The following is a 27,634-nucleotide window of genomic DNA, read 5'->3' on the forward strand; positions in this document are numbered from 1 at the left end:
TTTTCCAGTGTTTGTTGTGCAAAGGTGAGTTTTACCAACAACCACTCTATGAGGAAAATCCGTTACTCTCCAAAGGCTGCATGCACCCTATGCTATTTTTGCCCCAGGTTTTCTATAATTGTTGGCATGATTCTAGTTCTCCTTTTAATAGCGAGGGAAGGATCTCTCAGTGACTGTTATTTTAAGTATTAGGTCATGTAAACTCTGAGTAAGGTGACAGGATGGTTAAAATGCCAACAGCTGTATGGTGTCCTGCCTGCATTTTATGTTCCTGTTGTTAGCATCTGCAACACTGAATCAGTCCTGGATGTCTTGCAGAGCTAGAGGGGAAAAAAACACCTTTATAATGCTTCCCTGAAATTCATCAAAAATGGAGAGGGTGTTAGTGATCTAGGTAAAGATTCATTTGGTTTTAGGAAAAAAGCACGTAATTGACTTTGCAAAGTTGTGATAGTTATTAAAAATCTTTTAATTACTAGATAGCAATTTATGGCCACATTACACATCTTCCATTTCGAAAGGGATCTATGCATTTTAATTGCAGTATTTCTTTTGTGTGATTGGAAATAGAATTAATACTGTGGATTTTTTAAGTGGTTGAACAGATTTATGCTATTCCTTTCAAAATATGAGTCAGCATTTTTTTACTGAAAATGTTAATAGATGAGAAGCAGTGTGTTGGACCATAGTACCACAGCTCTTTGTTTTATTTCTCCTTGTGGTGTCATTGGCTTGGCATTAATTGTACAGCTTTCATCCCACCGACAGTAGGAACACAGAATTTTTGTGCCATTGTTTTGACACTCACAGGTTTATAGATGTCACAGGCATTCTCTAAGGAGAACATTTTTATTGATCAACAGCTCTGCTGAGGCTCTGTGTTATGTGTTCTTCTAACACAAATGTAGTTAGGACTGCAAGGGATCAGATGGGTAGGTCTTCCAGCATAGGCAGAAAACTTACTGCAGGCGTTATGTTAGAACCTGGGGCTTGTGCAGCTGATACGAAGACTTTTCATCTTACAGGGTTAGTACACGTTGTCTATGGCACCTCTGGCTGCTGGTGCTGTGGAGGGGATATATAGAACTGGAGAAGGCTGGTGAAGAGACTGCTATGTAATGAATTTGTGAGAGAGCCAGCTGAAAAACCTTGCTGACGGCTTAGGACTGTTTAGAAGCTAAACTTGGGCCGGTGATTCATGAGTGGCAGAATTCCTTTTGATTGCTATGAAACAATTCCAAATGGTAGTGGCTATCCTTGAAAGGGCAGGCAAACATATCAGTGGTTATTGGTTCTTTTTTGGTTTACCTTAGCAGATGGAGGTCATCATGTTGTCTCTGAAAATCCATGTGAGAATAGTGATTTATCTGGGGAGAGGATGTGCCTATTCACCATGGGTTTTTTTCCCCAAGAAGAATGTGGCTTTTTAAAAAAGCTTTGCAGCTTATTCAACCTACAGAAATAATGTGGGGAATAAAAGGTTTCTTTCTAAAGGCAAATTATAGAAGTTTCCCATATTACTCATGTTGATGGAATGCAGGGTTGAGTATTCCTACTGCTCAGTCTGCTGTTTTCTGAAAATCTCAGGAATTTTAGGTCCATACTGGCAAAGATATTACTGATGCTATTTTTTGGCATTATTTTCTGTCCCCTTTCACAGGTGGGACTGAAAAGCACATGATACCTTTTCAAAAATACTGAGTGATGATGTGGAGAAGCTGCGTTGTTTTCCTAAAGGCGTCGTGTTCATGACCTTTGATGTCTGTGCTTGCGGCTGAGATTTCTTTCAGATGCGCCACATAATTCAGCGTCATTTCTCTGTGCTATTCCTTTTCATTGTTCTAAAGCAGTGTCAGTTCTGGATTTTGTAATTAAAAAAAAATTATTGAGGATGTACAGGTTAAATAACCAGAGAGATGTTAAATACCCAAGTCATTATTATTGGGGTGGAAAGTGTGAAAGTATGTAGGGTTGGTGTTACAGCTGAGAGTAGTGCCAGCAAAGGACTGAGATTTACATTTGGGAATGACCTTGAGCGTTTCCAGGTTCCTTAAGTCCAGGGAGAAAAGTGATGGCTTTGGAAGTACTTCCTTGTTGCTGATTTTCAGCATGGCATGTGTCTCCAAAGAGCACCTCACCTGGCATTAAGGCAACAGCAGAATGCTGTATTTACAGCAGCCTTCTTCTGGGGAAGCATCTAGGTTTCCAGCTGAACTAGAGGAACAGTGACCACAGAGTAAAGGCGCCATGGAATTACTCACTTTTAGCCTTTGTTCCATCCTTGATGTGATAAGGTGTGATCCATGCATGGATGTAAGGTTACTGCTATCAAGAACAAAAAATACATGGCTTCTTAAAAAAACAAATTCACCATGTGAAGTTACTAATTACACTTTCATGATAGTCAGGAGGGCAAAAAAGACTAGTGTTTGCATAAAGCATGATAGGCATATTTTTAAGTCAGGTCTTGCTCTGCTGTGTCTTGCTTCCTCTTGCTTCGTTCCCAAGCCACAATCGCTTTTTACTCCTCTTTCTTTTTTTCCCTATTTTTTTTTATCTGTGACATCTGCTTGGAGCTTGTCCCTCCTGTGATCCCATACCACTTGCAGCTGTTCAGACCTCCAGCTCTGAGCCGTGCATGGGGTGCCCTGAGCATACGGCCTTTTTGATGTGTGATAAAACAGAACCAAGCCACTGGGGGTATGGAGAGGGGATGCAGCAGAATATCAATAAACCTGTTCTGAACAAAGCTGCAGCTCTGTGGTGGAATAGACATTTCACTGAAGTGTCAAGTAGATGGATAATGTATTCTAATTAGGGACTGACTGATACCCCGCAACTTGGAGACCTTTGGAAATCAGATCCAAAATGTTAACTATTTTTGTAGTGTGTATTTATTTTGCATTTGTTTAATGCCTTTGTTGCAAGAAGCTATTTATTGAGCTATATTTTCTTACATTGCAAAAACTTTTAGCTATAAAATTGCTTATTGCCCATTTTAAGTACCTTTGAAATTTGTATATAAACCTCTTGAAGTCTGTTAAAAATACAATATTGTGTTTTGCTGCCTGTTGCTCAGGGTGTGTTTTTGAGCAATAAGCTGTAGTGACACCAGAAGCCATGGGTTTGTGTTGGGGTTCTTTCCCATTTGTCTCGTTTTAGTTTCCACAAGTGTTGCACTTGGAGTGGAATAAATGAACGAGATATGTAGCCTGTGTAAATTGATGGAGATTGTTTGGCTTCAGACCTGTGATGCCATCCTTTCCTAGAAGAGGATCTGGGCCTATATGTGCATTCTAGAGGCACAATATATTCAGAGCTAGTGCTGAAGTTCCTAGCATATCACTAAAAATACTGTGCAGCTTTGCCTCCTGCAAGTCCCAAGGGATAAATTGATTTCTCAGCACCTGCGTGACCTTAGACAATGGTTCATTCTAATTCGACAGAGCAAACACTGGGAGTGGCAAATAAGGCTTTTTCAGTTCCTCGAGTCTCTTATTTCCTTCAGCTATCAGCAGGATGACATGTTCCTGAAACCAGGCTAATTAAGGAATTTTAAATAGTCTATTTTCTTGTATAATTGGAATGTCCCATTTCCTCCTACAGAAGTCATGGAGATACGTTTCCATGAAATACTTCTAAAACCTTTGGACCCCAAACTGACGGATCTTCAAATTTATGTTGGTGATGAGAACGATTGCCAGCTAATGCAATATTAAAATATCTTCTTTAATTCAGTGCAAATATGGCTTCCAGATTTACGGTGGTTTCACGAAGTTATTCTGAAGTACAGGAAATAGTGCTAAGGACACGTGTGGTTGAGCAACTAACAGATAAATCAGAGAAAGTTCAGGAGATTTAGACTTGAGACTGGGAAGTGGATTAGATTTCAGAAGCTGCATCACACAAACCGAGGCTGCAGCTCTCCTATGGTATTTCACAGATCTGTAAATGTTTTTTTAAAGATGCTCAATCCAACACTTAGCTGGCTATAACAAGGACTTTAGGGAGCAAAAGGCTCTTTTTTCTTTTCTCTTACTTTTGCTCTGTTGCTTCATTAGCTTTGGGAACGGTGGTTCCATTACTGTGAGTTTTCCTGTATAATTTAAGAAAATAATGAAAGCATGCATATTTTCCTCAGTGTTCTTGGCATTAAATCTGCCTTTAGATTTGTTTAGCCTCTTTTTTTATACACAGTGTGGGCTGGTATACTTTTGAATATTTCAAAACTGTAGAAATTGTTTTGGGTTGTTTTTATTCAAGGTAGAAATTTTGGGTTTAAGATTGAAACATGAAAAAAACCCCAGTCATTGCTCAATACATAAGTTCCCGTTGCTCTGTGGCACTGTGTGTGTATTAGTGTGTGCCATTTCACAAAGATAGCAATGTTCCACGTTTGTTTTCTTCTCTCACAAACATCCGTAACAAACATTGTACTGTTGGGGGATCAGAATGAGGTAGTTTTTGTGCAGGCAGCACTGATATTTAGTGCTATTTTTTTGGTTTTTCTTTTCCAGGATCAGTAACCGTTTCATGTTTTTGTTCAACAGGGATGGATTTTGGAAGGCTTCCCTGAAAATCGGGAACAGGCATGGATGCTGCAGTCATCTGGCATCATTCCTAGGCATGTCGGTAAGCAGTACAAGGTTTATGTGTGATTGCATCCAGTAGGAAACACTAGAAGTATTTCTCCCCAGAAATCCTCAATAAATTCGATACTGATACTGAAGACACCACAGTCACCACACAGAAAATACTTCAATATGGCTTAGATTTATTCAAGAACTTGAGGTAGCCTGCGAGACTTTAAACCCCGTCTTTCACACATGAGCCCTTTCTTCTTGCACATTAAGAGTTCTGTATATTCAGGACAATCCCAGCAAGTGTGTCTGAGCTGGGATTGCAACTATGCTTCTGTTCTAGGGGTGGGTCTCAGTTGTCTCTGCCTTCCATCTCTAGAAATCAACCTTTATCCTCAGACCAAAACAATTCCTTGTGTCCTAAATACAAACTCATCCTTCTATTGAATTAAAGAATGCAAACTTTACTCCACCAACTGAAGTGGAAACGTCACAGTTTTAAGCTTGACTTTTCAGAGTATGGGTGGATTCTTACTTCATTTGAGAGGAATCTGTTTACTGGCAAAGTGCTGATATCCAAGACCTTGACAGCTGCCTTTGCTGTCTAAAAGAATCCAGTTGTCCCAAGTTAGTATGATCAGAGGACCTTCTTAGAATGTAAAGAATTGTTATGATTGTGTGGAGTACAGTGTAAATGCTAAATGCAGAGATTGCCAGTGGATAGTGAAAAGAACATTAGTGAACTTGATGAATTGTCACTTTGGATTTGATTTGCATGAGATTTGACTGTTAATGAAGAATTCAGGAATCGCTGCAATGGAATTAGGCAAAAATGTTTAATGTCTAGTACTTGCATGTATTTTTAATATACCTATTAACATCTGAAGTGGAGTTTTGCTCACAATTATATCTGTGCCACCAAGACCTGAATGAGAATCTTAAAGCTCAGTCTGTCTAGCTAATCAAAAAGAAGGGCGAGAAGAAATTTATGGTATGTGAGTACCTTAATAGGGAGAAAAAGTGTCTGGAAGAGCTATTTGATACAGAGGAGAAAGTAATAAGAAGAACTTTTTTGAAATCTGTAATCGTATGCACTGAAAATAGTAATTAAATTACAATGTTTAACTGTGAGGATGATGAGCCAAAAGCGATCTAGGGACCTGACAGATTCTTCATCTTTTGATGCTTTCCAATCAAGTTTGAACGCTTTTCTGTGAGGTTATCAAAAAATAAGTTTCACTGGTCTCGCTACCAAAGTACCTGGATAAAAAGTAATTGTTTGTGACATAGAAGAGATTCAGTCTTGAGTAACCTGTGAGTACTTCCATCCTGGGCTCCAGATACAGTATAAGTGAGAGAAAACCTTGTTAACTGGAGTGGATGATGAGGAAAGCCTATGTACTCATGGTTAATTGGACTGGATGCATACGTTAATGTGTGTTTTGTCCTACTATACTGTTTAGGAGGTGGAGCAAAACTCTGATTGAAAGTGAGTATTTGCAGGTAGAGTACTGGAAAAGGAGATTGAGGCAAATGTGTTTGAAATGCATTCATCCATTTTTTAGTATTAGGACACATGTAAACAGTTACAGGAAATAAAGCAATTAACTAACAAGAGCTACACTTTTTTCCTTCATTTTGTTTTGTTTTGTTTTTCTTTGTGCCTAGTTGTGCTTTATGCTCCGGACGCTGTGCTGATTGAGAGGAACAGTGGAAAAATGATTGATCCCAACACAGAAGGTGCAGTATGTGTTTGCTCCTGATCTCCCCCAGAAACTGCAGCGTTGCTTGATCTCAGAACCATTCTAAAACCAATAGGATTCAAACTTAAATGGTATCCCTTTAAGGACTAATAGGAATTTATAAATTCATCTGTTTGGAAAAAGTATTTGTTGATGTTTTGTTATTTTCTGTGCCAATAAAACATGGAAAATGCAAAGCTCAGTATTGAGACTGCAAACAGTAGACTGTGGCTATAGTAGAGAATATCTGAAGGTTATATCTGCCTATATGAGCTTACATTTTGCTGTGCATCTTTGCTAGAGTCTGGGATTATTTTTTTTCCTGCGGTGCAGGTATGCCTTTGGGTATCTTCCTTTAAATGACTGTCAAATAGACTTATTTCTGTATTGTTTGTTGTGTACCAGTCATCCATTACATAAAATCCTGACAGTGATCAATAAAAAAATCATACTGAATGCTTTAAGAGTAGAATTAGGAGGGATGTTCTTAACTAAAGAAATGGCTTTTATTTGTTGTAAGCAACATTTGCTTATCAAAGGACTTGCTTAAAGTTCAGTCTAAGAATTGGGAAAGGTATCCCCAACCTGGCTACTTCCTATCTGTGCATGTGCAGAGTAATAGCTTTCAGTACAAGTAGGAAGGGAAGTGCATAGGTTATTGCTTGCCTCAAAGTCTAAAGCTTAAAGACCACCATTTTGTTTGTTAGGAAACCTTTTGGAGCTGAGCAAGACCTATTAAATAACTCTCTTAGTTCCTAATCAGTGTCTAACTTCCAGAGGTGTACCATACGACCTTTGACTGGCCACGTGATATGCTGATACAGGAACGTTTGGTGAAACCAGAAGATCCATCTGAACAGGAGGTATCAAAGAAACTGCTGGAATATCACAGAAACTTCCCTGGGATTTTCCAGATCTACCAAAAAATTCTGAAATCAATCAATGCAGACCAGCCTTCTATGGATGTCCTCTCACAGGGTAAATTTGCATCTTTATGGCAAATCTGATAGTTGATAAACTATTTTATATATAAATTTGAAAGGTAGTTCCTAGCTGTTAGAGACAGTCTATAGGATGAGGATTAGTCAACACAGATGGCTCCCAGCTGAGTTATGTTCCTTCTAGTACAACATTTGGGCTCTTCCTGGTAATTATTTTACAGGACTAGAGTAAATGCAGGTAACTGGAAAGTCTTAGCACCACAGTCCTGCCAAGGAGCAGCTGAGTCAGAGCAAATGTCATGCTTATTTCTGCAAGAGTCTCTTCTAAAAGGCTGCATTGTGGCTCAGTCGTTAATCTCCCAAAGGACTGGTACCTTCCACGAGTCTGGTAACAAGAAGTAGGAGTAGTTCAAAGCCAGTAGCATTTCATTATTTAAAAGCTGTTCTTGCTGGTAGCTTTTCTGTTCAACAGTTCTTGTTTGCCTTTGCTTGACTGTAATGCAATCTGACTTTTAATGTTGATTCTTCAAGAAGAGAATAAGGAAACTGCCAGAAAAGACCAATTGATAATGTACTTTGTAGCTGTCAGTCTGTAGATGATCTGTTATATCCCAGTAATTCTGCATCTCAAAAAGGTCTTTTTTTTTAATAACAAGTGCTGCACTTTTAAGATAAACAAGGAGGAAGTTTATATTCTGAATTTACAGATTAATTACCTCTAAATTACTTAATTAAATTTAAAAGTTCATATCATCATTCATAAAGAATTCATGCCTTGAATTGTAAATAAAAATGTGAGTGCCTGAATATTAATTATTATTAATTAATAATGTAGTGAGATAAATTGAAAACTGGAATGAAAAAAATCCTCTCTAGATCTTTTTTCTGCAGCGCCTCAAGCAGCCAGAGGCTTTTTTTAAAGAATAATTAGCTGTGGAGACTGTCTGGGGGATCATTACTCCTAATTAACTTGGTTATTTACTGCAAATTAAGCATCATTTGTAAGCAGGGTGCTTTGCCTGTAATGTTTGTGCTTTTCAATACACTGGGTTATGGCAAATGTTCAGAATAACTGGAGCACTCCTTGGGTAGCTGATACTCAGGGTTTAGAAAGTTCTGCAGCAAAACACACATTTGCTGTTAGGATTTTCCAGGGTTTTTGTTCAGCTTCTTTATTGCTTATAGGTACAGTGTAAAAAAGAGGAGATCTCTCATCAATATTAGTATTATTATGGATTGTTTCATACAATTATAAAAGTCTGTAAATCTTTAAACTGTAATGCAATTACTGCTCACATGTGCTGGGATGTGTGACATCAAATTCAGTTTGTATGGTGTAGTGTCCCAGTACAGCTTGTGGCACTGGAGAGGAGATGTACACGATCCTGTGTGGTTGCAGTCTGAGTTAGTTTCTCAGTTCTGTAGGTTTACTGCCTAGAAATACCAGGGCTGGAGTTTGCTGGAGATGCTTCTGGCTTACAGATGTACTTTAGAATGATACCAAAGTGTCTAACAGAGGGTCCTCAGAAAATTTTTTAGTATTCAGCAATGTGTTAACAATGGTAGTTAAAATACTTATGGTGCTCTCCATCAATCCTTTTATCCTTTTGTGGTTTTGTTTGTTCTGTTTGTTTTGGGGTTTTTAGTACGGGCTTATGATTCTTACAAACATTAATGTCTAAGCTTGTCCTGTTTGTTAGTCATAAAAGGGGCACAGGGAGTAAGAGTCTTTGGCTATGACCAAATAACGATCCTAATTTGTCTTCACTGCCAAGCCATGTTTTCTTTTAGCTTCTTGGGTATCTATCAGGTTCTCTTTTGAAATTGTAACAGAGTTCAGATCTCATACATTACATGATGACGCTTCGTATGTCCTGTGGTCTTTCCAAAGCTCTTATCCGTAGATTGACCTGAACGTAGTATTTCCTACACAATACGAAATGTGGAAGAGTAATGTCCAGCAAACAGTAGAATGGGACAGAGAAGCTTAAGGCAAAAATGATGGACACAAGAATAAAATTATACTGGGTTGTGCGTTGTCAGTGCCGTGTTGTGTCATGACATCCTGTGATACAAGTTCATAATACTGTTATTAGGAGTCTGTTAACCACACACAACGAGCTGGTTAAATGTCATATTAATTTAACATCCTGAGTTTTTACACTTAAATATTTGTTCAGAAACTGCAGAAAGTATTAAATGTAATTATTATATCCCTCTATAATTTGCATGGTAAAATTGTACCTATCAAGCAAAAAAAACTTCTGCTAAAAACAGCATGGTAAAAGAGCAGCTATTAATTGAATCTACTCTTTAAAATGGTTTGACGTTTACTGATGAAAGGAAGTATAGGGAATGAGATGATGGCAAAATTTCTTAAGTGCCTCCCGGTGTAAGTTGCTGACATGACAGATATCAGTGTCCTGGTTTTGGTTGGAGTATCTGGAAGTTGCAGTGATAAAATAAATGATCATCAACATAATTTAATTTTATTTTGAGAGAAGCTAATATTTATATTATTTTTTTTTAAAAGAAATAGGTTGTGAACTCTGTTTCTTGCTTCATGTTCTAGTCCTTACCTATGTCCAAACACGGCACAGATCAGCTGCCCCCTTTACACCACGGATTGTCTTCTTTGGACCCCCAGGCAGTGGGAAGAGTCTTCAGGCAGCGCTATTAGCTCAGAAATACAGTGTTGTCAACAGTAAGTTCTCAGTAAATATGTACTTTGCCCAATTCCCCTTTTCTCCATTTCTGATCATTTATCTTTTGCTGTCTGTCTTTCCTACTTGCTCATAAAATTTCTGTTTGTCCGTTGCTATGGATGTCAAGTTCTTGAAGGAAGTGCAGTATAAACCAGTAGAGCATATATTGTGCCAAACCAACTCTGACGTTATTTAGACATGATTTTAGACAGTATTTTTCCATGTGTTAGTTCCTGTAGTGCTCTTGAATTCTTCTGTGGATCATGAGTAATGTCCTTGCAGTTTCAGCTATCTGACCAAAACTGGGGCTCTTTTAAAAGAGAGTTTACTCTGAACTTTAATGAAGACTCAGGTTCTGTGCATCTGAAGTAATGTAGTAGAAAAGAAGTGATTATTTAAAAGTGCATTCTCTTACTTTGGTAAAGGAGGTCCAGAAAATTCTAGATGATGCTTGTTCATGGTTAACATGCTAATGCCTAGATCGTAGGTCTGGGCAGTTCCATTACAGGCACAGAAACAGCTATGAACTGTCTACCTGTCAGTTCAGGGTCCGAGGTTTAGCATTTTTCTATTTGCAGTCTTTACTATTATTTAGTGTTTTAAAAACCATACATAACTGTGACTAAAATGATATCTGGTGAACTTGAAAAAGGTAAATTTAAATTAATTAAAAATCTATATTACAATACTGAAAAGTACAGATAAAACTGATAGATTGTGCTATCAGTTATTTTAATATTGCTGTAGATTATAATGTCATATTAAAAGTAAATGTAGTTTTATTCAAAGCTGTGTTTTTAATAATGGTGTCATTGGCTTAATAAAAATAAACCATGTTTGAATGTGTTTAAAAAAATTTGTCCTCATGTTTCTGAATGTATTTAATGTTTTTGGACTTTATTTTTAAAACTGCAAGTTTGATAGTGTTTTCATCTAGGTCAAAATTTGCATTTCTTTCTAAAGTAACTACTGGATGAGACTGCTGCAGCTGCTCTTACTAAATACCATTACCACTGCTTTACCTGTATGTTGAATTTTAAGTATACTGTAAACCAAATATTAGAAGAATTAAGTATTTAATTAATAGACCATCAATAGACCATCATTTTTCAGAATAGTATTCAGATTATACTGGGATTGAAGCACAGTCTTAAAAATTTAATCATATGTTTAAATAGTCTTATGAATTGGATTGAGTTTAAGTTTATATATATATATTGGTTCTCTTAAACTGGGGTCTATGAACTGAGTTTCTGTTATCTTTTCACACCATTTATTCACACCATGTATTGACACAAATTTTCTTCTTCAGGACAACTAGTAACTGTTAAAATTTGTGCTCATCCCTTGTTGCTTAAACATTAAATTCCATCAGCTTTATCCAAGAGATGTTGCTGTGGAGTATTTTTCCTCTTGTTTGCCAAACAGGCTGATTAATGGTGATAAAGCAGATGAAAGGGCTTGCTGCTCTTGCCATTAAAGTCAGTGCAGCTGTAGATGTTGGTGCTCTTGATTTCAGAAAAAGTAGAATTAACTTCCAGTTATTAATTGAAAGGTCATGCAATAATGTACAGAGTGATTTTTATCTCATACTAACCAAAACTGCGTTGAAAGTAGGACTTAGGATGTTGTATAACCTCTCCATGCCTTGATTCCCTCCCTGTGAAATAAGTCAGGAACGTTGCATTGAGCTGCTTTGTGGCAGTGAGACTCAGTAACTCCGGTCAGAAAGGCAGTATTTCACATACCACTGTCCTGACTAAAATTTTAAATCTGCATCTCCTGGTGTTCTGTGTGTTTGAAGTCAATTATAATACTGCATTAGCACAGTTTTTTAAATATAATTCTTACATGATCATTAAATGATCCAGGGAGTCATTCCCTTGAACTGCAGATTTTCCTGCACCTCCAGCTGAGCCGCTGACATGCTGTTCAGCAGGTGTAACTTTATTCAGTATTTACAAGTTTATAAAAAGTGAAAACCAGGAGCAATCCTCGACTTGTTATTTCAGAAACATATTTGATTAATATCTTTATGTCTATTTTTAATATGTTCTTTGCCAAATGTATTCTTTTTTATTCAGTATTCTCCCCTGCTCAGTCTGTTTGCTTTTAGCTCTGCTTGGCCAGAAAGAAACCAGATCCTAACAACCAGCCCCCAAACCCTACAACTTTTATTTTATTCAGTGACCTTATTCCATTATGCAGCTTCTGGGTTTTATTTCTCTTCTTTGTTGTTTCCTTTTTAAAATTTAACCTTGTGTCTTTTTTGTTCTGCCTTCCTGTTAGTTTGCTGTGGGCAACTGCTAAAGGAAATTGTTGCAGGCAAGACAAAACTTGGGGAACTCATTAAGACTTACATTGACAGTGGATACCCAGGTAGGGCACGTTGTTGTCTCATTGCACTGTACTTAAAAATTTGTAGCAAAAAAATAAATTGTGAGTGAATTTTTCTTGGTCATATTCTAACCTGAGTTACACCAGAGTAATCTGGAAGTTCACTAATTCCATTCCTTACATGTGGTTTGTAGCACTGCATAACAGAAGTTAGATTGCTGAGCTCTTTGATATCTTCAAAGCAAATAGTTCACTGTTCCAATAAAATTTAGGTTTCTTCTACGCATTCCAAAATTTGAATCCCATGTTTTTATCTTTAAATCAAAATCAGAGTTCTGATCTAGATGTATAATTTTAAAATGTTTAAACTGTCACTTAAAGCACAGTATTGTGTTTCATTTTTATTTCAAGTGGGCTGTAACAACAACTATGCTCTCTGTTTTTTTTTTCATGACTTTTAGTATGCTACTCTAGATTACTTTCATGAAAATATTTTAAAGTTTATTTGCATTTCATTTCTATCAGCGTTTTTGGTCATAGGTAGGGACTACCACAAAGAATATCTAAGCATTCTTTGCTTTTGCAAGGCTCTGCAGTGATTTCAGATAAATCATGAATACTGTAAGCTCCTTAGGGCAGCAGATTAAATGTAGGTGTTTGTTAGTTGTCTTGCACAAGGATAGCTGTCTCGATGTGGTGGGTATTAAAAATCAGACAAGAGCTGTAGTTCTAAAAGATAAGTTGTATTTCAGTAGCATGTAAAAACGTTTGTTTTTCCAAATGACAATGGCCTGGAAGAGGAGCTTTCAGTCCTGTTTCTGGCAACAGGCCAAAGGGTTGCCAACGATATGACTAAAAGGAGACAATCTTGTTTAAGATTGGGAAATCTTGGTTAATCTTCAGTATTAATGGAATTTTGAGCAAACCCCCCGAGCAAAGAAAAATCTTCATTGTCTTTAGTTTTAGCAAGGAAAGTCATTTGGTGAGGTGGAAAGCTTGAAGGTCCCCTTTTTTTGCACAATAGCTTAATTCTGAGACTGAATTACACAGATTTGAAGCATGAGCCTATAAAATTAACTGAGTTTCCCTTGATACCATAGCAAGAGATTCAGTACTTTTCTAAGCATTTCAAAAAGACCTTTGGCAGCCTGCAGCTTTGGGTATTCTATCCCTCTGTCAGGCACTTTATCAAGCCATGAGGTAATACATTTTAACTCTAAACTTCATCTCTAGTGAATGGATTGCATTTATTTGTAACTCGGCGAGTTCAGTGCATTAATTTTCTGTGTCAGTCACCATATCACTGGGACTAGAGCTTACGTGGGAACCATGGGAATGGAAAGCATGAATCTCTACAGCCTGAAAGGGAAGCTGGGACCTCTGGAACATGGGCTCAGAGATCCAGTAGAGGATTTTCTGATTTAGAGACACTGCTAATCAGGATGGCCATTTAACTCAAAAGCAAGGGATCTTAGTGTATACTAATTGCAATTTATCCTAGGTCTTCATGTATGGAAATAACTTTATGTGTATAGTGTGATTGATATGAAAGTGGCTGCTTGTGCAGTTTAACTCACATGTGGAGATCATTTTAAGCTCTGGGCCCATGTTTTTTCATGGTATCCATTAATTTCAGAATCTTATGTGTATACTGTAATTTCTCGTCTTATCTCTGTGAAGTAGAGGACAGCCACTCTAAATACCTCACTCCTTTAATTTCAGTTGTGGCTGAGATGAGAGTTTGGATGATCTGTTTATTCAAAGATAGGTCCTTTAAGAACTTTCTTTAGTGAAATGCTTTCTGTGTATTTTAGAAACTTCATCTTAACCATTAAGGTGCGTTAAAGGAGATATCAAAAGCATTTCCAGTAGAGTAAAATAACTTCACAGGTTATAATTTTTAGCCACTCCTTAAAATACACACATTCTTAGTGCAAGGGAGCTGTTTCAGGAAAATGAAATTGAAGTTGTAATTCCTTTCTCCCTCCAAATTAGAAATTATTTCAGTTTGAGATTATTTTTTTAATGTAGTAGGTAAGGATAAAGCTGTACAATGCTTCTGAATGTTAATGGGAATAATAACTGTATTTCTGTGCATTCTGCTAAAAAAAATCCCTCTTTGCTTGTGTGCACATATATTTTTTTCAAAATTAAATAAATTAATTAAGGGCTGAATAAAAATAAATATTATATAGCAGTACCAGAAATAATAGGTTCTGTCATTTTGCTAATCCTCCTCTCCCAGGGATAACAAAGAATGAATTTACATTAGTAAACACTAACAAGAATTCATTACTGCCCTCGCAAGAGGTTTGGAGAAAATGAAATAACATGGTGTATTGAAGAGGAAAGATGGGCAAAGGATTCTTGCAGTCTTGCTACAGAGGTACAACCAGGTTAATGCAGAGGAAGGATTCTCACACTGTGATTGACTACATTCAGTTTCAAGAAAATCACATTTAAAAAGAGTTTGTTTAATCAATAGCAGACAGTGTTATAGCTGGAATAGCAGTTAGAACTTCAACATTTTCATTGCATTTCTAGTTAGGCACCAAATAAACTTAGTTCTTTGGGCAAGGAATCATGCGAGTGGCATTAGCACAGAATATCCTGGAACCAAAGGCAGACCGGGAGCAATGCTGTGTTCAAATCATTAGTAGTCAAAATGAAACTAGTGCCGTAAAATCTTGAGGGCATGCCTCATATATTCTTAAAATGCTTGCCCTAGGGACTGATTTCAGTGTGGTTTTCCTTCTTGTGGACACAATTGATTGCATACAATTAGTCATTTAAGATATGCCAGCAGGGTATGTTGTGGTGTCATAAAAAGACCAAAACCCAGCTTATTCAAAGCTAACTCATTATTGAATTATTGAGGCTGCCCACTGTCTATTCTATTCTAGTTCTGGTTCACTAACTCGGATCTCTTCTTGGGTTTAGGATTCACAAACATTCTTTGTGTTGTTTTTCCTGTATGGCTATTCATGTGTACAACATGTACTTCAAGAGCCTAGACAATTATATTATTTACCCCAGAAGGCTACTCAGTGCATTCCTATTTTCTGTATTTTCTAGTGTTTGCTGTCTCATAAAGACCTTACCTCCTGCTTTATCGAACTTCTCAGTTTTGTATATGGTGATTTATTGTGCTTAATGAAGGTAGCAGAATTATATTTGAGCCCATTAATTTTGTAATTGCCAGTACATCCTAGTCTGCAGTTGGTGCACACTGAATACTGAAAAGTGTCTTTTCAGTGGGAAGTTCAGCAACCTGACTACTTTCTGTTTGCCATAAACATAGAGCTGTTCTTTGGACAACCAGTCTGAAATGCACATCCTTTTTCTTTAGGATATTGTGGTTTCCACTGGATGCTGGGCAATTATTGCTAACTATACTCTGGGCAGAAAATTACACAGTCTGAGACCAATCCACTGGTCACGGACTTCAGTTTGTCTAAACCTTGATCAGAAATTTAGCATGGGCCATTTGGGCAGCCGAGGAAGAGTTCCATCTGGAGTAAGAGGTGAGTGTAGTGGCCAGAACACTTCCATAGGCAGCAAAATAACTTGAATCCATTCAGTTTGACTCCTTCTGAAATGTTGTGAAGAGCCTGGTCCTCCCCTTCTAGTAATTCAGGCTATGGACAAACGATGAATATGTAGATAGCCTGTCATAGACCTCACGGTCATGATGAAGACCTTGATGCAGTATTCATGTCCCCGGGTTGCTGTAGTTCTGAGGAGGGCTAGATGGCCTTCTCTACCTGTCTCATTGAAAACATGGGCATGCATTAATTTAAGGGTCTGTCTGCAGGATCTCTGTTCATCATTTTAAAGGTGTCTGTCAGAATTTGATACCCTGAGAGAGGAAAAAAAAATAGAGAAAGCATATCCCCCTAAATATCCCTAGTGTTTGCCCCTTGAGATGTTTGCATTTGATTAATGAAAATAGAAGCTGAAGCTTTTTGGTGTTGGGGGCATCACAAAAATAGGAACGGTCATCAGTTAGTTGGAAAGGAATTTGCATGCCACTGTTCAATGTGCTGTGTTCTCATGCTGCAATAGCATGGAGTGATCACTAATTAATATATCTGTTTGCGAGGCTGCAATAAATGGAGCCAAGAAAAATGAGATGACAGGAAAACAGCATGAAGAGCTGGGGCTAGAAAAAAAACCACTTCCAAACCAGTAAGATTCTGCTTTTCAGCTGGGAGAACTGCTATTAGTTTGGGTAATTGTTTTTTCTACCAAAATGAAGATTCAGGTGGTAAAGAGAGCTGATTCATGGAAGACACAGAACATTGCACTGCTTGCAGCCTGTTAGAGCTGAACACACACAATCTGTGTTGTTTTTTCCCCTTTTTCTATTTTTTTAAGTAGTAATATCTGAAGTGGTCCCCAATGGCAGCTTGTATGTAGGGGGTAAAATCTGGAATTCCCTAATTTCTCCTATTTTCTAATAAAAACTATTACTGTACAAATGTAGATTATTTTCCCCCATTATTTTAAATTGGAATGGTTTTAAAGGGGTGCTTTCTGGTGGAGCCTCTGAAAGTTGGGGTCCCCTGGTGATTGTGATCACAGTCTCACTGAAAGCACTTGGGGTTGTTGGGTTTTTTTACATCAAATTAATATTCTCGTCACTCAGTGTGAAGTACAGGTTTGACAATAGAGCAGCTTCGTCTTTGTTAAAAACTTGCAAAGAGTTTCAGAGTTGAAAGGCTGAGTAAATCTTTATATCTGAGGAGGTAAGCTTAGTGTTATTTCTTGTTTTTAACAGCGCTGTACTGGCGAGCTGCAAGCTGTCTGAACATTGGAGAGAGACCCTTTGGGAGCTCCATTGGTTTTCAGCAAGTCTTTGCGTGCAGTGTGTTTGTACTAGCTGAAGACAGCGCATGGCTCTCTAAATAATTTACAAGTTGATTAATAGACTCACATGGGTATAATTAGAAGAGGGAGAGACAGCAGCTCCAGTAACGGGTACAGTGCTTGGGGGAACTAGAGACTTTATTTTTTTTAAAGAAACTTTCTAGGGTGCTGGGCGTTTGAAGATAAGTTGGGAAGAGCTCAGTGCCTCTTCCCTTTTGAAGTGGAAATAGGACAGTTTGAATCCGTCGAGTTTAATTTTTCACAAGCTTTAGGGGCCCTGCAGTGCAACTCCCTTTTTATTATTGAAAAAACTCTCCATTTTTCTTTCATTTTTCACACACATGCACACACACACACAGAGCCCAAACAGTAGCTAATAAACAAATTGATTTTCTACTTTATTTAAGTTAGTTTTATAACGATGCTATATGTACACCTCAATCACAAATATACTGTGTAAAGTTATGGAGATATTTATGAATGCACTATAATTTATGATTTTTAAGAAACCTTCACCTCTGTTTGACAATGCTTTTGAAGTAGCTCCGTTTTTCAAGTCAAACTTTTGACTTTTCCTCTGGGACTGCTACAAAGGTTTTCTTATGGAAAATAGGTAGCAGTCTTTTTTCCTACTAGGAGAAAATTGGTGGTCAAGAGAACAAAATAAAATTTATTTATTTTTCCTGTTTTAATAAAAGATGCAAGGTTGTAGAATAGGAAGTTTTACATGAAGGCAGAGAGGGAGTAAGTTGTCATCTTCTTTCCTGAATTTTACTTTTTTGTGTATGTTGAATCACTAAATATGATAAATTAGATCCCCTTTTCCTTTATTTGAAAATCTAGAATATATTTTTCTTTACACACCATACAACAATCAAGATTGTCATGTCTGGCTGGCAGATATTCAAGGCTGAAGCAAGTCTTGGGAGACTCAGCCTACAAAGCCATTTTTAAAGCCTTAAATGGGCCATCCTATTGAAAAGTAAAAACAAAACAGCAAAAAACCCCACACCCTAAAAAGCTAACACTGGAAGCCAGAGCAGACAAAATCAGTGTGATTTTATTTAAGAGTCTAGTGCAGTTGTTTCCTGGAGCAATTGTGATAAGAAGTCAGCCAGTGGGTATTGTCCTCCTTATATAGATTTTGCCAGTCTTCTGGTTTTGCAGCTCTATTCGCTGTTACTTTACTGAAGTATCAATAGTACAATATTAGGCATCCATTGTACTATACAATGCTGCTGAGATCTGGGGGTTTGTGTAAGGAAGTGGGTATAACAGGTTGTAAGTTAAAAGGTCTCAAATGCTCACCATGGCTTTGGCTCTGCTTTGGGTATCATATGCACAGAATCAGGCTCCTGTATGAAACAGACTTTTTTAATGGCAAGCAAAACATTTAATAACTCTTGGGTGTCACTTTACATATTTGAATGTCCTATTAATGTAGCTGGTAGGTGTCAGGAGGAACAGCAAGGGGAGACTCCTAAGTACTGGGGATTCAGAGTACGTCCTGGCCCAGGCCTTGCTACTGAGGACAACAGACCCCTCATCACCCTCCCTTCTCACCACATGGGGAATGCCAAGATGGGTTTCACTTTGTTATCAGACCAAATTTATTCAGTTTTGTAATCGCTGTTAAAAAGGGGTTTGTAGGCCAAATTCTGCCTGTCAGAAGGCCTGTGTGCTTCAGTAGGGCTGAACTAGGTTAGAAATAAGGAGGAAAATGAGGGACATGGTTGATAATGGAGGTGATGTGTTACATGGGTTAGAACTGTGGTTGCTGTCTTGTGTCTAGTGGTATTCTCCCTGCAGAAGCTGAAGTAGTAAAAAAAAGTAGTGCACGTGTACATTTTGTTACTACTTTTAGAAACTTTCAGGTTGGAAGCATCCCTGTGAGGTAATTCAGAGTAGCTGTTGTCTTGCGGGTGGGTAAACTGAGGCAGAAACCGAGTTGAACTTGAGCTGCAGCGCAATTGGTGAGTGAGGGTGGATGGGAACCTGGGTGTACGAAGCCTGACTCTGGTGGTAATCTCTGCACCACTCCTGTGTCATTAGGCAGCTACCCACAGACGCTGAAAACATCCCAGAGGCCTTTTAGTGGGGGGAAAAATGTTTTTTGTGTTTGCATGCTGAATAATCAATTTGGGCTGAATTTCCATTGCTAAATCTGAAGATACCACTAACAAGTGTAAGGGGCTGGAATCTTACCTAGTCACTGAACGGGATCAGGTGTAGATTCCTGGATTTCTGACTTAATAACTATGGGAGAAAGCAAGATGTGCTCCTTTCATGGGCATTTCTGAAGGTCTTCGTTTATCACCTATCATTTGATCTATGATTTGAATGGTACCTGTTGCAAAAATGTCATCACTTCCTCTTTAATGCGGCTAATTCCTATTTTAAATTACTAAAAACCATAAAATAACAGGTTCTGGGATATTTGAAGACAAAAAATATAAAATGTAGAAACAAAATACTTTACCATACTATTTATTTTAGTGTATTAAAATAATCATTCCAGTTCCTGCAGGGACCCATTGTCGGCAGTGCTGTAGATGTAAAATTAGTGGCATTACATCTCAATGTAAATTTGCCATTTGATGAGGGAACTGACCGGGATTTACTGTTCCTTGCAAACGCCACGTTACCTCGGGGGTTTTCCACGCCGCCTCTTCACCTGCGCTGGCTTCGGGACCCGGAGCGCCAGCGAGGGCCGCGGGGTCTTACTTACGGTACTTAACGGAGAGCTTCAATCATGCCGAGGTGTCGGCCGTTCGCAGCCTCGGTACCGGGTGCCGCCGCTCCGCGCTGCCCGCCGCCCCCGGCAGGTGGCGGTAGAGAACAAGGGAGCTGGGCCGGCCGGGCGGGGCTCCCCCCGCACCTCGGTGCTTGCGGGTATAAAGCGGCCTGTGCCCCCCAAAGCGAGAGGTACCGGGGTGAGGGTTTATTGCCTACAGCAGGCAGTGCGCTGTGGAACGGGGCAGCAGCCCGTGGTCACGAATCTGGGGTGTTGGCAGGGTTAGATTCAAATACCGATCGACCTATGGGATGGTAAATCACTGCTGAATTGTTGTCTGACGCATTAAAACCCAATTGATAATTGTTACCGTCTCTGCGGACCTTAATGTGGGTGAGAAAATAGAATGCTTCTCTAAAAGACCTGCATGAAATGACCTGTTGTGGGTAACCCAGAGTTTATAGAGCAATAAAATAAGCAAATCTCACGCTTTGCTAAATTTAGGATTGACAGGACAATCCAGGGAAGTAGCCTTTGGCGGTAGTTTATACTCAGGGCAAGATGTTAACTGTCAAGCCTCAGGCATCTGAATTAACTGTGAAAGTCTGCAGACCTAACCTAAAAAAATTCTTCAAGAGAAGGGTAAAGGATAAATGGACAATATTGTCTAAAGGACCTGAAACTTTTTGCAGCACAAAGCTGCAAATGCAGATGCATTTATGCTGGACTTAAAATTGAGCTTTTATAGGTTTGGAGAAGTGAGTCAGTGCCCTTAAAACAGAAGTCTGTTTTAAGGGGTAATATATGGAGGAGGAATCAATTTAAATATGATAATCGTATAGCTTGGAGCGCTGACAGCACTGAAGCTATTGGAGAACAGTGCCCTGTAATCTCCCAAGTATGTGCCTTTAACGTTCTGTTACTTTTGTCTGGAGCAGATGGCATGATTTTGTAACTGATTGCCTGATTCAGTTTTCTATTAGTCCTGCAGATCTATCGGTTGGGTAAGAGCTAATGGGCCACACTCCTATGAGTTTCATGAGGAATTGCTTTTCCTAAGGAGTACCTTCTACCTCTGAAAACCTTTGAAGCTCTGGGAAGTAAATTTATTTTTTAAATGGTCTGATGATTGACAGCCCTGGAGATAGAAAATCCCTATGTGTCCACACAGCAGTTCCAGCATGAGCAGCAGCACTTTAAGCCTCTATTGCCTGTCCCCTGCCTGATCATAGCCATGAATTGATTAGATCACTTCTTAGGTCCACAGCTGCTAATTCAGCTGTGTAGTCTAGACCATTAACATGGTTGAGACAGAACAGAAGATAAAGGAGGTTTGGTGTGTAGTATCCATGTTAGGCAAGGATGTATGCATGAATAAATTACATTTCTGTATGGAGCTGGCCTCATTCTGCCACATATACCATTTCTGAGGTTCACCATGACCATGGTCCACAGTTCTGTATGGTGCTGTCGGCACAGGGCACCACTGTAGCTCAGCAGCTCTGCAGCATTATGTCTGAGGGGTGAATTTTACTCCTGCACTTTCATTTCTCGCCTTAATAGAGATGTGCTTCCACATTACCTAATCTGGATATCTCTTTGTAGCACGTTGTAATTTTGACAAGAAACTTATCTTTGGACTTCTCTAATGATAAAGTAAAATCTCTCTAGAGTCTCATTCGCCCAACTTTCAGAGTTGGAAACTCACACAAGCTTATGTTGAAAAGGAATTGATTATTCAAAGCTCTTGTGCTTCATAATCTACTTAAAACATGTAGATTGACTGTCTCATCAGAAAAGCTCTAAATTTTACTTTGCTATATAGCCCACTGGGTCATGTGTTTAAGGCCAGGAGACTTCTGGCTAGTTACTTACAGACCATGTGCCCCTCCAATTACAGGTTATTAATTTGCCTTACATTCAAGAGACAGTTCCACATGAGTGAAAAGGAATACCATATTGCAGAGTTCTTCATTACCTACTCTGTCTGTACTGCAGCAAAATAAGAATAATACTGATTTCTTTCTTCCTTTTTGCTTCCTTTTTTTATCCCCCTCTGGTCTGTGGAAGATGTTTTACAGTTTTAATGCAGCTGTTTTAAGTGTGACTATTCCTGTTCAAGGGCAGCTGATGTACTTTGTAATGCCATTGAACAGCCAACAAGCTATGTTCCCCTATTGTGTTGAAGTGATAGGTATGTTTGCTAATCAAGAGGAGAGCAGAGCTTGCTGCCTGACTTGTTTATGTTTTATTTCTCACCATCAAGCTTTAGAGGGAGGCACAGAAAATATGTAAGCATCTATATTATTCAGTGATGTATATATGTACATGAGCATACAAACAATCTAAAGTGTATTGCTGGTATCTTCTAGTCAGTCATCACTGAAATTAGCAGGGTGTCAGGGTTAGAACACATCCCCAGTGTTACTCAGGATACCCCAGACCTGACATGTCATTAGATAAACTACTAATTCATTGCCACTTCATCTTGATTGTTTTCTTCCCCTCTTGTGATTGCTTCAATTTCGCTCAAAAATAGTGACCAAATTGGAGGATTTTGATCATAAGGATTCACAGAAGGCCTGTGGGAAGTGATCACATAGAGAGGATGCTGCCTGGTTCCCGTCACAATTCCTTTCTAATTTTCTTGTAGGCTGTAGTGTTTCTACTTCCCATATGCAGGATTGAAGCTATTTGGCCCCTGGAACTGGAGAATCTCCTATGATCTGCTGAAAGCTCAACAGCCCAGCCTACCACCTTATTTCTCTGTGGCATTCCTGGGGCTTTCAGGCTCTGCCTCGGATTCCCTATTCGGCTCACAGGGATGTCAGCTCTGGCAGAATACCACTTTAGTGCAGTTTCACTCAGGGTTTGTAGGGTTTATCCCAATCCATTGCAAAACTGTTTTAAGCATTCTGAAAATGTTTCCAGAAAAAAAAAACACACCACAAACAACCCAAACCAAACATGTAATTTGGCATCCTTGTAAATCCACGTTAATGATTCCAGTAGGAATCATGATAAAATAGCATGCAGCAATACAGAAAATTTAGTGCTGCAGCCAGAGATTCAGGAGTACAGGAATATTGCGCTAGTCTTTGTATGGAACACATCCTGGGGAAAGAGAAGGTGGGATTTTCTTTTTTCCTACTAGGATGTCTTGGATTTGAATTAGTTCTTGTAACCTGGAGGGTGGGGAGAACAACTGCCCTGTAAAGAGCACTGAAATTCTGCTGTTACCCCCTCTATGCGTGCCTGCAGCTCAGGTCTTAGATAAGTATCATCTGCCTAATAACGCTTCTGCCTGCTGCTGCGCTATTGTATAGTTAATTTTGTGAATCCTGTTTTTAATGGAATGCCTAGTTTTGCATTGTCATTTTGCTCTCTGTCAAGTGTCTGGTTTTATTCCATCCCTTTTTTCTTTCAGCAGATGGAGAATATTCATCCCCTTAACCTGGGTTGTTTTTTTTTTCATGTGAAGTAGATATCCTCAATTAATACACTAATCTGTTTTCTAATTAATTCCCTGTGGTTTTCCTCCCTTTTTGCTGGTACATTGAATCCTGAGCGCAATTCTGTAAACTCAGTAATTTGATTATTTAAAGGAGAAGTAATGAATTTCATGCTAGAGGTGTAAGTCATTAGGAAATGTTAAATTTCAGGAAGCAAGTGGATTCTATCATTGTGGTTTAAAACCTGCTTGTACTCAGGGTATGAATGTGCACTGCTAATAATGTACTCTACTAAAATACAGGCACATTCCTGTCAGCTAGTCCTAAAGCGAATTGCATTGTTAGAAATCTGACACTTTTACTCTCCTACAAGCAATTGTTGTTGTATTTTTGTATGCAGATGTGATGGCAGAGTGAGTATCAAAACATCAACATTCCATGATGTGGATTTATGTAGCATTTTTTATCGCTTGTTTCCAGTAGAGGCAACAGTGTATAAGACATACTGTACAAATAAAGGGAAGGGGCTCTCCTCGCTGCTTGAAAATTGTTTAGTCTGCTTCTTTGGGAAGTAGCTTGAGGCGATTTTGCTGACCTTTCTTTGGGGTTATTTAACACTAAGCCCAGCACATTACAAGAGTCCTTGGAAATTTTATAATCGCTCTTGGTGAACTGGAACATTTAATTCTTCTGTAAAAAAAATAAAATAAAATCACAAGATATACATAAGTTTAAGTGTCTGATTGAAATATTTCAGTGAAAATATGCAGGATGCCTCCTTACCATTATGCCCCATTAAATAGTGTTTTGAAAGCTGCATAGTAATTGTAACCCCAGTCAGCATCTTGCTGATGATCTCTCTTGCCCTAAAGAAAAATGATAATAAAGAAAACTTTTATCTCTAAAATTAGGAGCCATCAATGCAGTAATTACACTACTTGAAATACATTTCAGAAATCTATTTTCAGTTGTAAAAGCTTCAAGCCTTTGGGCAAATGGAAGAAGTACTGCACCCAGCCTGCTGTGGCAGAGCCATTGTCATCTGTGAAGTTAAATACAGAATGCTACAGAAATTTCTTTCCTGTTTTAGGGTTTCTTTTTCACAAGCCAGGTCATTATTTTTGCATTTTGATGAGATTGTGTCACACATTTCACTGTGACATCAACCCAATAGGGCTGAGAGGAAAAACTACATTGCAGAATTTTGTAGGCATCAGTTTTTACCAAATACTTTGCTTTAGTCCTGCAGTTCTTTACAAGTTTGGGGTTCCATGGTACCACTGTAAAGATGTAAAAGTCAACAGTAACTCCTCTCTCCATAATCTATCAATCATAAATGGGAATAACTCTTTTGTGTTTTAGTTCCTATAGCAGTCTAACCAGAAAAAGTAGCATGTATTTTCCTTAATTGCAGACTCAGCATACAAAATAAAAAACATCTTTTGAATTCTTTGCAGTCCCAGACAAGCTTGTGATGAAGATCCTGACGGAACGCCTAAGTGCACTAGACTGCATGACCAATGGATGGGTGCTTTATGGCTTCCCAAGAGATGTGGAGCAGGGAGAACAACTGCAAGAATCTCATTTTGTTCCAAACAGGTACGATATACATTTAGTAATCACAACATTACATATATGAAAAATTTGTTTATGGAAAGATACTGATCTTTATTGGCATTGTATAAGCCGTTGCATCTTATTTATTACTTCCTTAGCTAGAAAAGGGGTCTTGCTCCTGGAGAGTAGGAAATGGAGCACTGGCCTTACAAATCCTCCAGATGGCCAAACTGTGGGAGAGAGAAGAGGTTTGTTGTTCTGGTTATTTGTTTGAGTCGCCTCTAAAGGCAAAGCATAAGAAATGGATTAAAATTTGGATTATATCAGAAGGTGTATTTTATTTGCAGCAGGAGGGGGATCTACATCTTCTTTCTTTAGCGTTGGCATAATGTCATAGAAATATATTAGTATTGTGAGAAGCTCATTATGAGACATTTGGGTTTTGTGAAATAATTAAAAAACAACATGAGAATTATATTTTATTTGAGCTATAATGAAGTGTTCAGAAATGTAATACAAGAGAAATGAGCATCAAAAGAGAACTGTTGTGACTGTCAGGCAAATAAAATAGGGTTACTCTTTACAACTGGTCCAAAGGTGGTGAGGTTTTGAGATGCTGGTGTACTCATCAAAACTGACAGGCTTTTCCATTCCCCTCCCAATGGTTCCTGGTTCAGTCCATACCGCTGGCTGACATAGTGGCCATTCCAAAGGCACACACTGGAAATTTGTAGTCTTTTATGCTTCCAGGATGTTATTCTTACTTGAAAACTCATAGTGGAAAAGGTGTATTACCCACATAAGCCTTTAAATTGGCAAAGTTACTCTTCCTGTGTCTTTTGTGTGGCTGCCCTCAGTCCCCTCCCCTATAGAGGGCATAGTGGAAAGATGTAAAAGGGTAAGACTGAGTTGGAGAGAGAAGAGAGGAGAGTGAAAAGGGAGGGAGTTAGCAGAAGTCATGGTATCAAGTATGTGAAAGTATGTGAAAACAGCAGTGGCTTGCTTTATTAAAAGTAAGATGGTACATACCTTAAGCAAGGATCCATTTAATGAAAAAAGGGAAAAGGAATCTTGAAATGTTACTTAACAGTTAAGTAACATTTCCCATGGATTATTCCTCATGTGCATTCAGAAGGTAGGTCCTGAGTCCCTAAACATGTATCTGAGAGCACTGTGAATACTCAAATATTTGAGTGCCAGGTGCTCCTTTACAGGATCAAGACCTCATCAAGTGAAGAAGAACAACTCATAAAATTGTATGTGTGGAAATCAGGCACTGAGCCGGTTGCTCAGCTTCCATTTTCTTTAAAGAGCTCTGCATACCCATATGAGTTAAGAATTTGGCCCCTCCAATTTTCTACAGGGGTTGAAGTAAGGGACAAAAATAGACATCATGCTATCTGATTGATTTTGGAGCTGGTATTTTCCAGACAACTGAAGTAGTAGGTATATAAGGGAGAGAGGGTGATTATAAACAAAAGGACATATTGCAGCATAGGATAGCAGGGCAGTAATTCAGTTTCAGTTGTGATGCTAGTTATAAAACACTATCTGCAGAGGTGGTGTTTCTGACATCAGGAGAAAAACCTGATAGAATTATAGCCTTGAAATCAATCTGGGAATAGGATGCAGAAATCTATAAATCAGACACAGAGCAATCTACAAAGTCTCATTTTTAGGAGGGCTCTGTTGATGAAATTAGATTAAAATAAATTTACATATATATCAAGTTTATTATTAAAATCTAGTCACATCAGTAAACAAAATTATTTGTGAAAGAGTATGTTACTCTGTGTTTTGAACTCAAAGTAGACCTCTTTGGCTGATCAGAACCCAGAGTTATTATCTGCTTGTCAAGTCACAAATCTATTCCTTAGAGCTAATAAATGGTTAGTGTTCAAATACTATGTTTTATCTGACTCCCACCTCATAAAGCTAGTACACATAATACTAAATTATACAGCATCGAGCAGGATCAGTCTCCTGACTCCTCCATCTTATGGAAAGAAAAACAAACCTAGTAATTGATGGTAGAAAAGAAGGAAAATAAAGTTATTTGAAAACAAACAAAATGGGCTATAAAGTTTGTTAAAATGTAATAATAAAAAAACTCATACAGCATCAGCCACTGCACCCAAAGAACTACCCTGGAACAAAAAGGGAAAATAATTCATTTTTCCACTGAAAAAGTAAGGTACAGGGGTTTCTTTAAATTAGAATTTGCAGTAGAGCAAAGGTTTGCTTACAGCCTGATGCAGGAAAACCTGCCTTATCAGACAAAACCTGTCGACTAAAAGACTGCTCTTTCTGTACTCAGAGAAGACATGTATTGCTTTCTATGTTCCTCCCTATGAAGCAGTTACTGCTTAAGTGGACAGGATCCTAATCACATTGAACTGTGGCAGCCTTTAGGGCAAATAAGAAGCTGAATCTATTAGTGGACTCTCAGCTATCTGGTAAAAGAGCACCATTAACCACTTAGTGCCTATGGTAAGTGGGAATCCAAATCCAATTACAGTTTGGCATCTGAAGCTCGGAACTACTAATGCAAAGGACTGAATTCAGTTCCACATCCAAATGCATGTGAATAGGTATTTTAGTTTTTAATTGTCGATGCTTGAGCAACAATAAGAAATACATAGTAAAACCATAGATAGTTCTAATATGCTGAAAAGCTCTATTTGGTATCTACCAAAATATTTCTTACCCCTTCTGCT

General features: G+C 38.4%; 1 protein-coding gene across 5 annotated transcripts in view; it reads left to right on the forward strand.

Moving 5' to 3' along the window:
• Nucleotides 1–27,634, forward strand: part of AK8 (adenylate kinase 8) — a 68,167-nt gene that overhangs the window by 15,563 nt on the left and 24,970 nt on the right. For all 5 annotated transcript variants that reach the window (XM_062640962.1, XM_062640964.1, XM_062640965.1 and 2 more), the window contains exons 6-11: nucleotides 4,551–4,632; nucleotides 6,249–6,320; nucleotides 7,100–7,300; nucleotides 9,836–9,967; nucleotides 12,258–12,347; nucleotides 24,818–24,959. In XM_062640962.1, coding sequence (XP_062496946.1) covers nucleotides 4,551–4,632; nucleotides 6,249–6,320; nucleotides 7,100–7,300; nucleotides 9,836–9,967; nucleotides 12,258–12,347; nucleotides 24,818–24,959 — 719 coding nt within the window. The remainder of the gene's footprint in view (nucleotides 1–4,550; nucleotides 4,633–6,248; nucleotides 6,321–7,099; nucleotides 7,301–9,835; nucleotides 9,968–12,257; nucleotides 12,348–24,817; nucleotides 24,960–27,634) is intronic.

Source organism: Pezoporus occidentalis, unplaced genomic scaffold (genome assembly GCF_034315485.1).
Source record: "Pezoporus occidentalis ecotype Australia unplaced genomic scaffold, CSIRO_AGI_Poc_V1 ctg68, whole genome shotgun sequence".
NCBI classification, from domain to species: domain Eukaryota; kingdom Metazoa; phylum Chordata; class Aves; order Psittaciformes; family Psittacidae; genus Pezoporus; species Pezoporus occidentalis.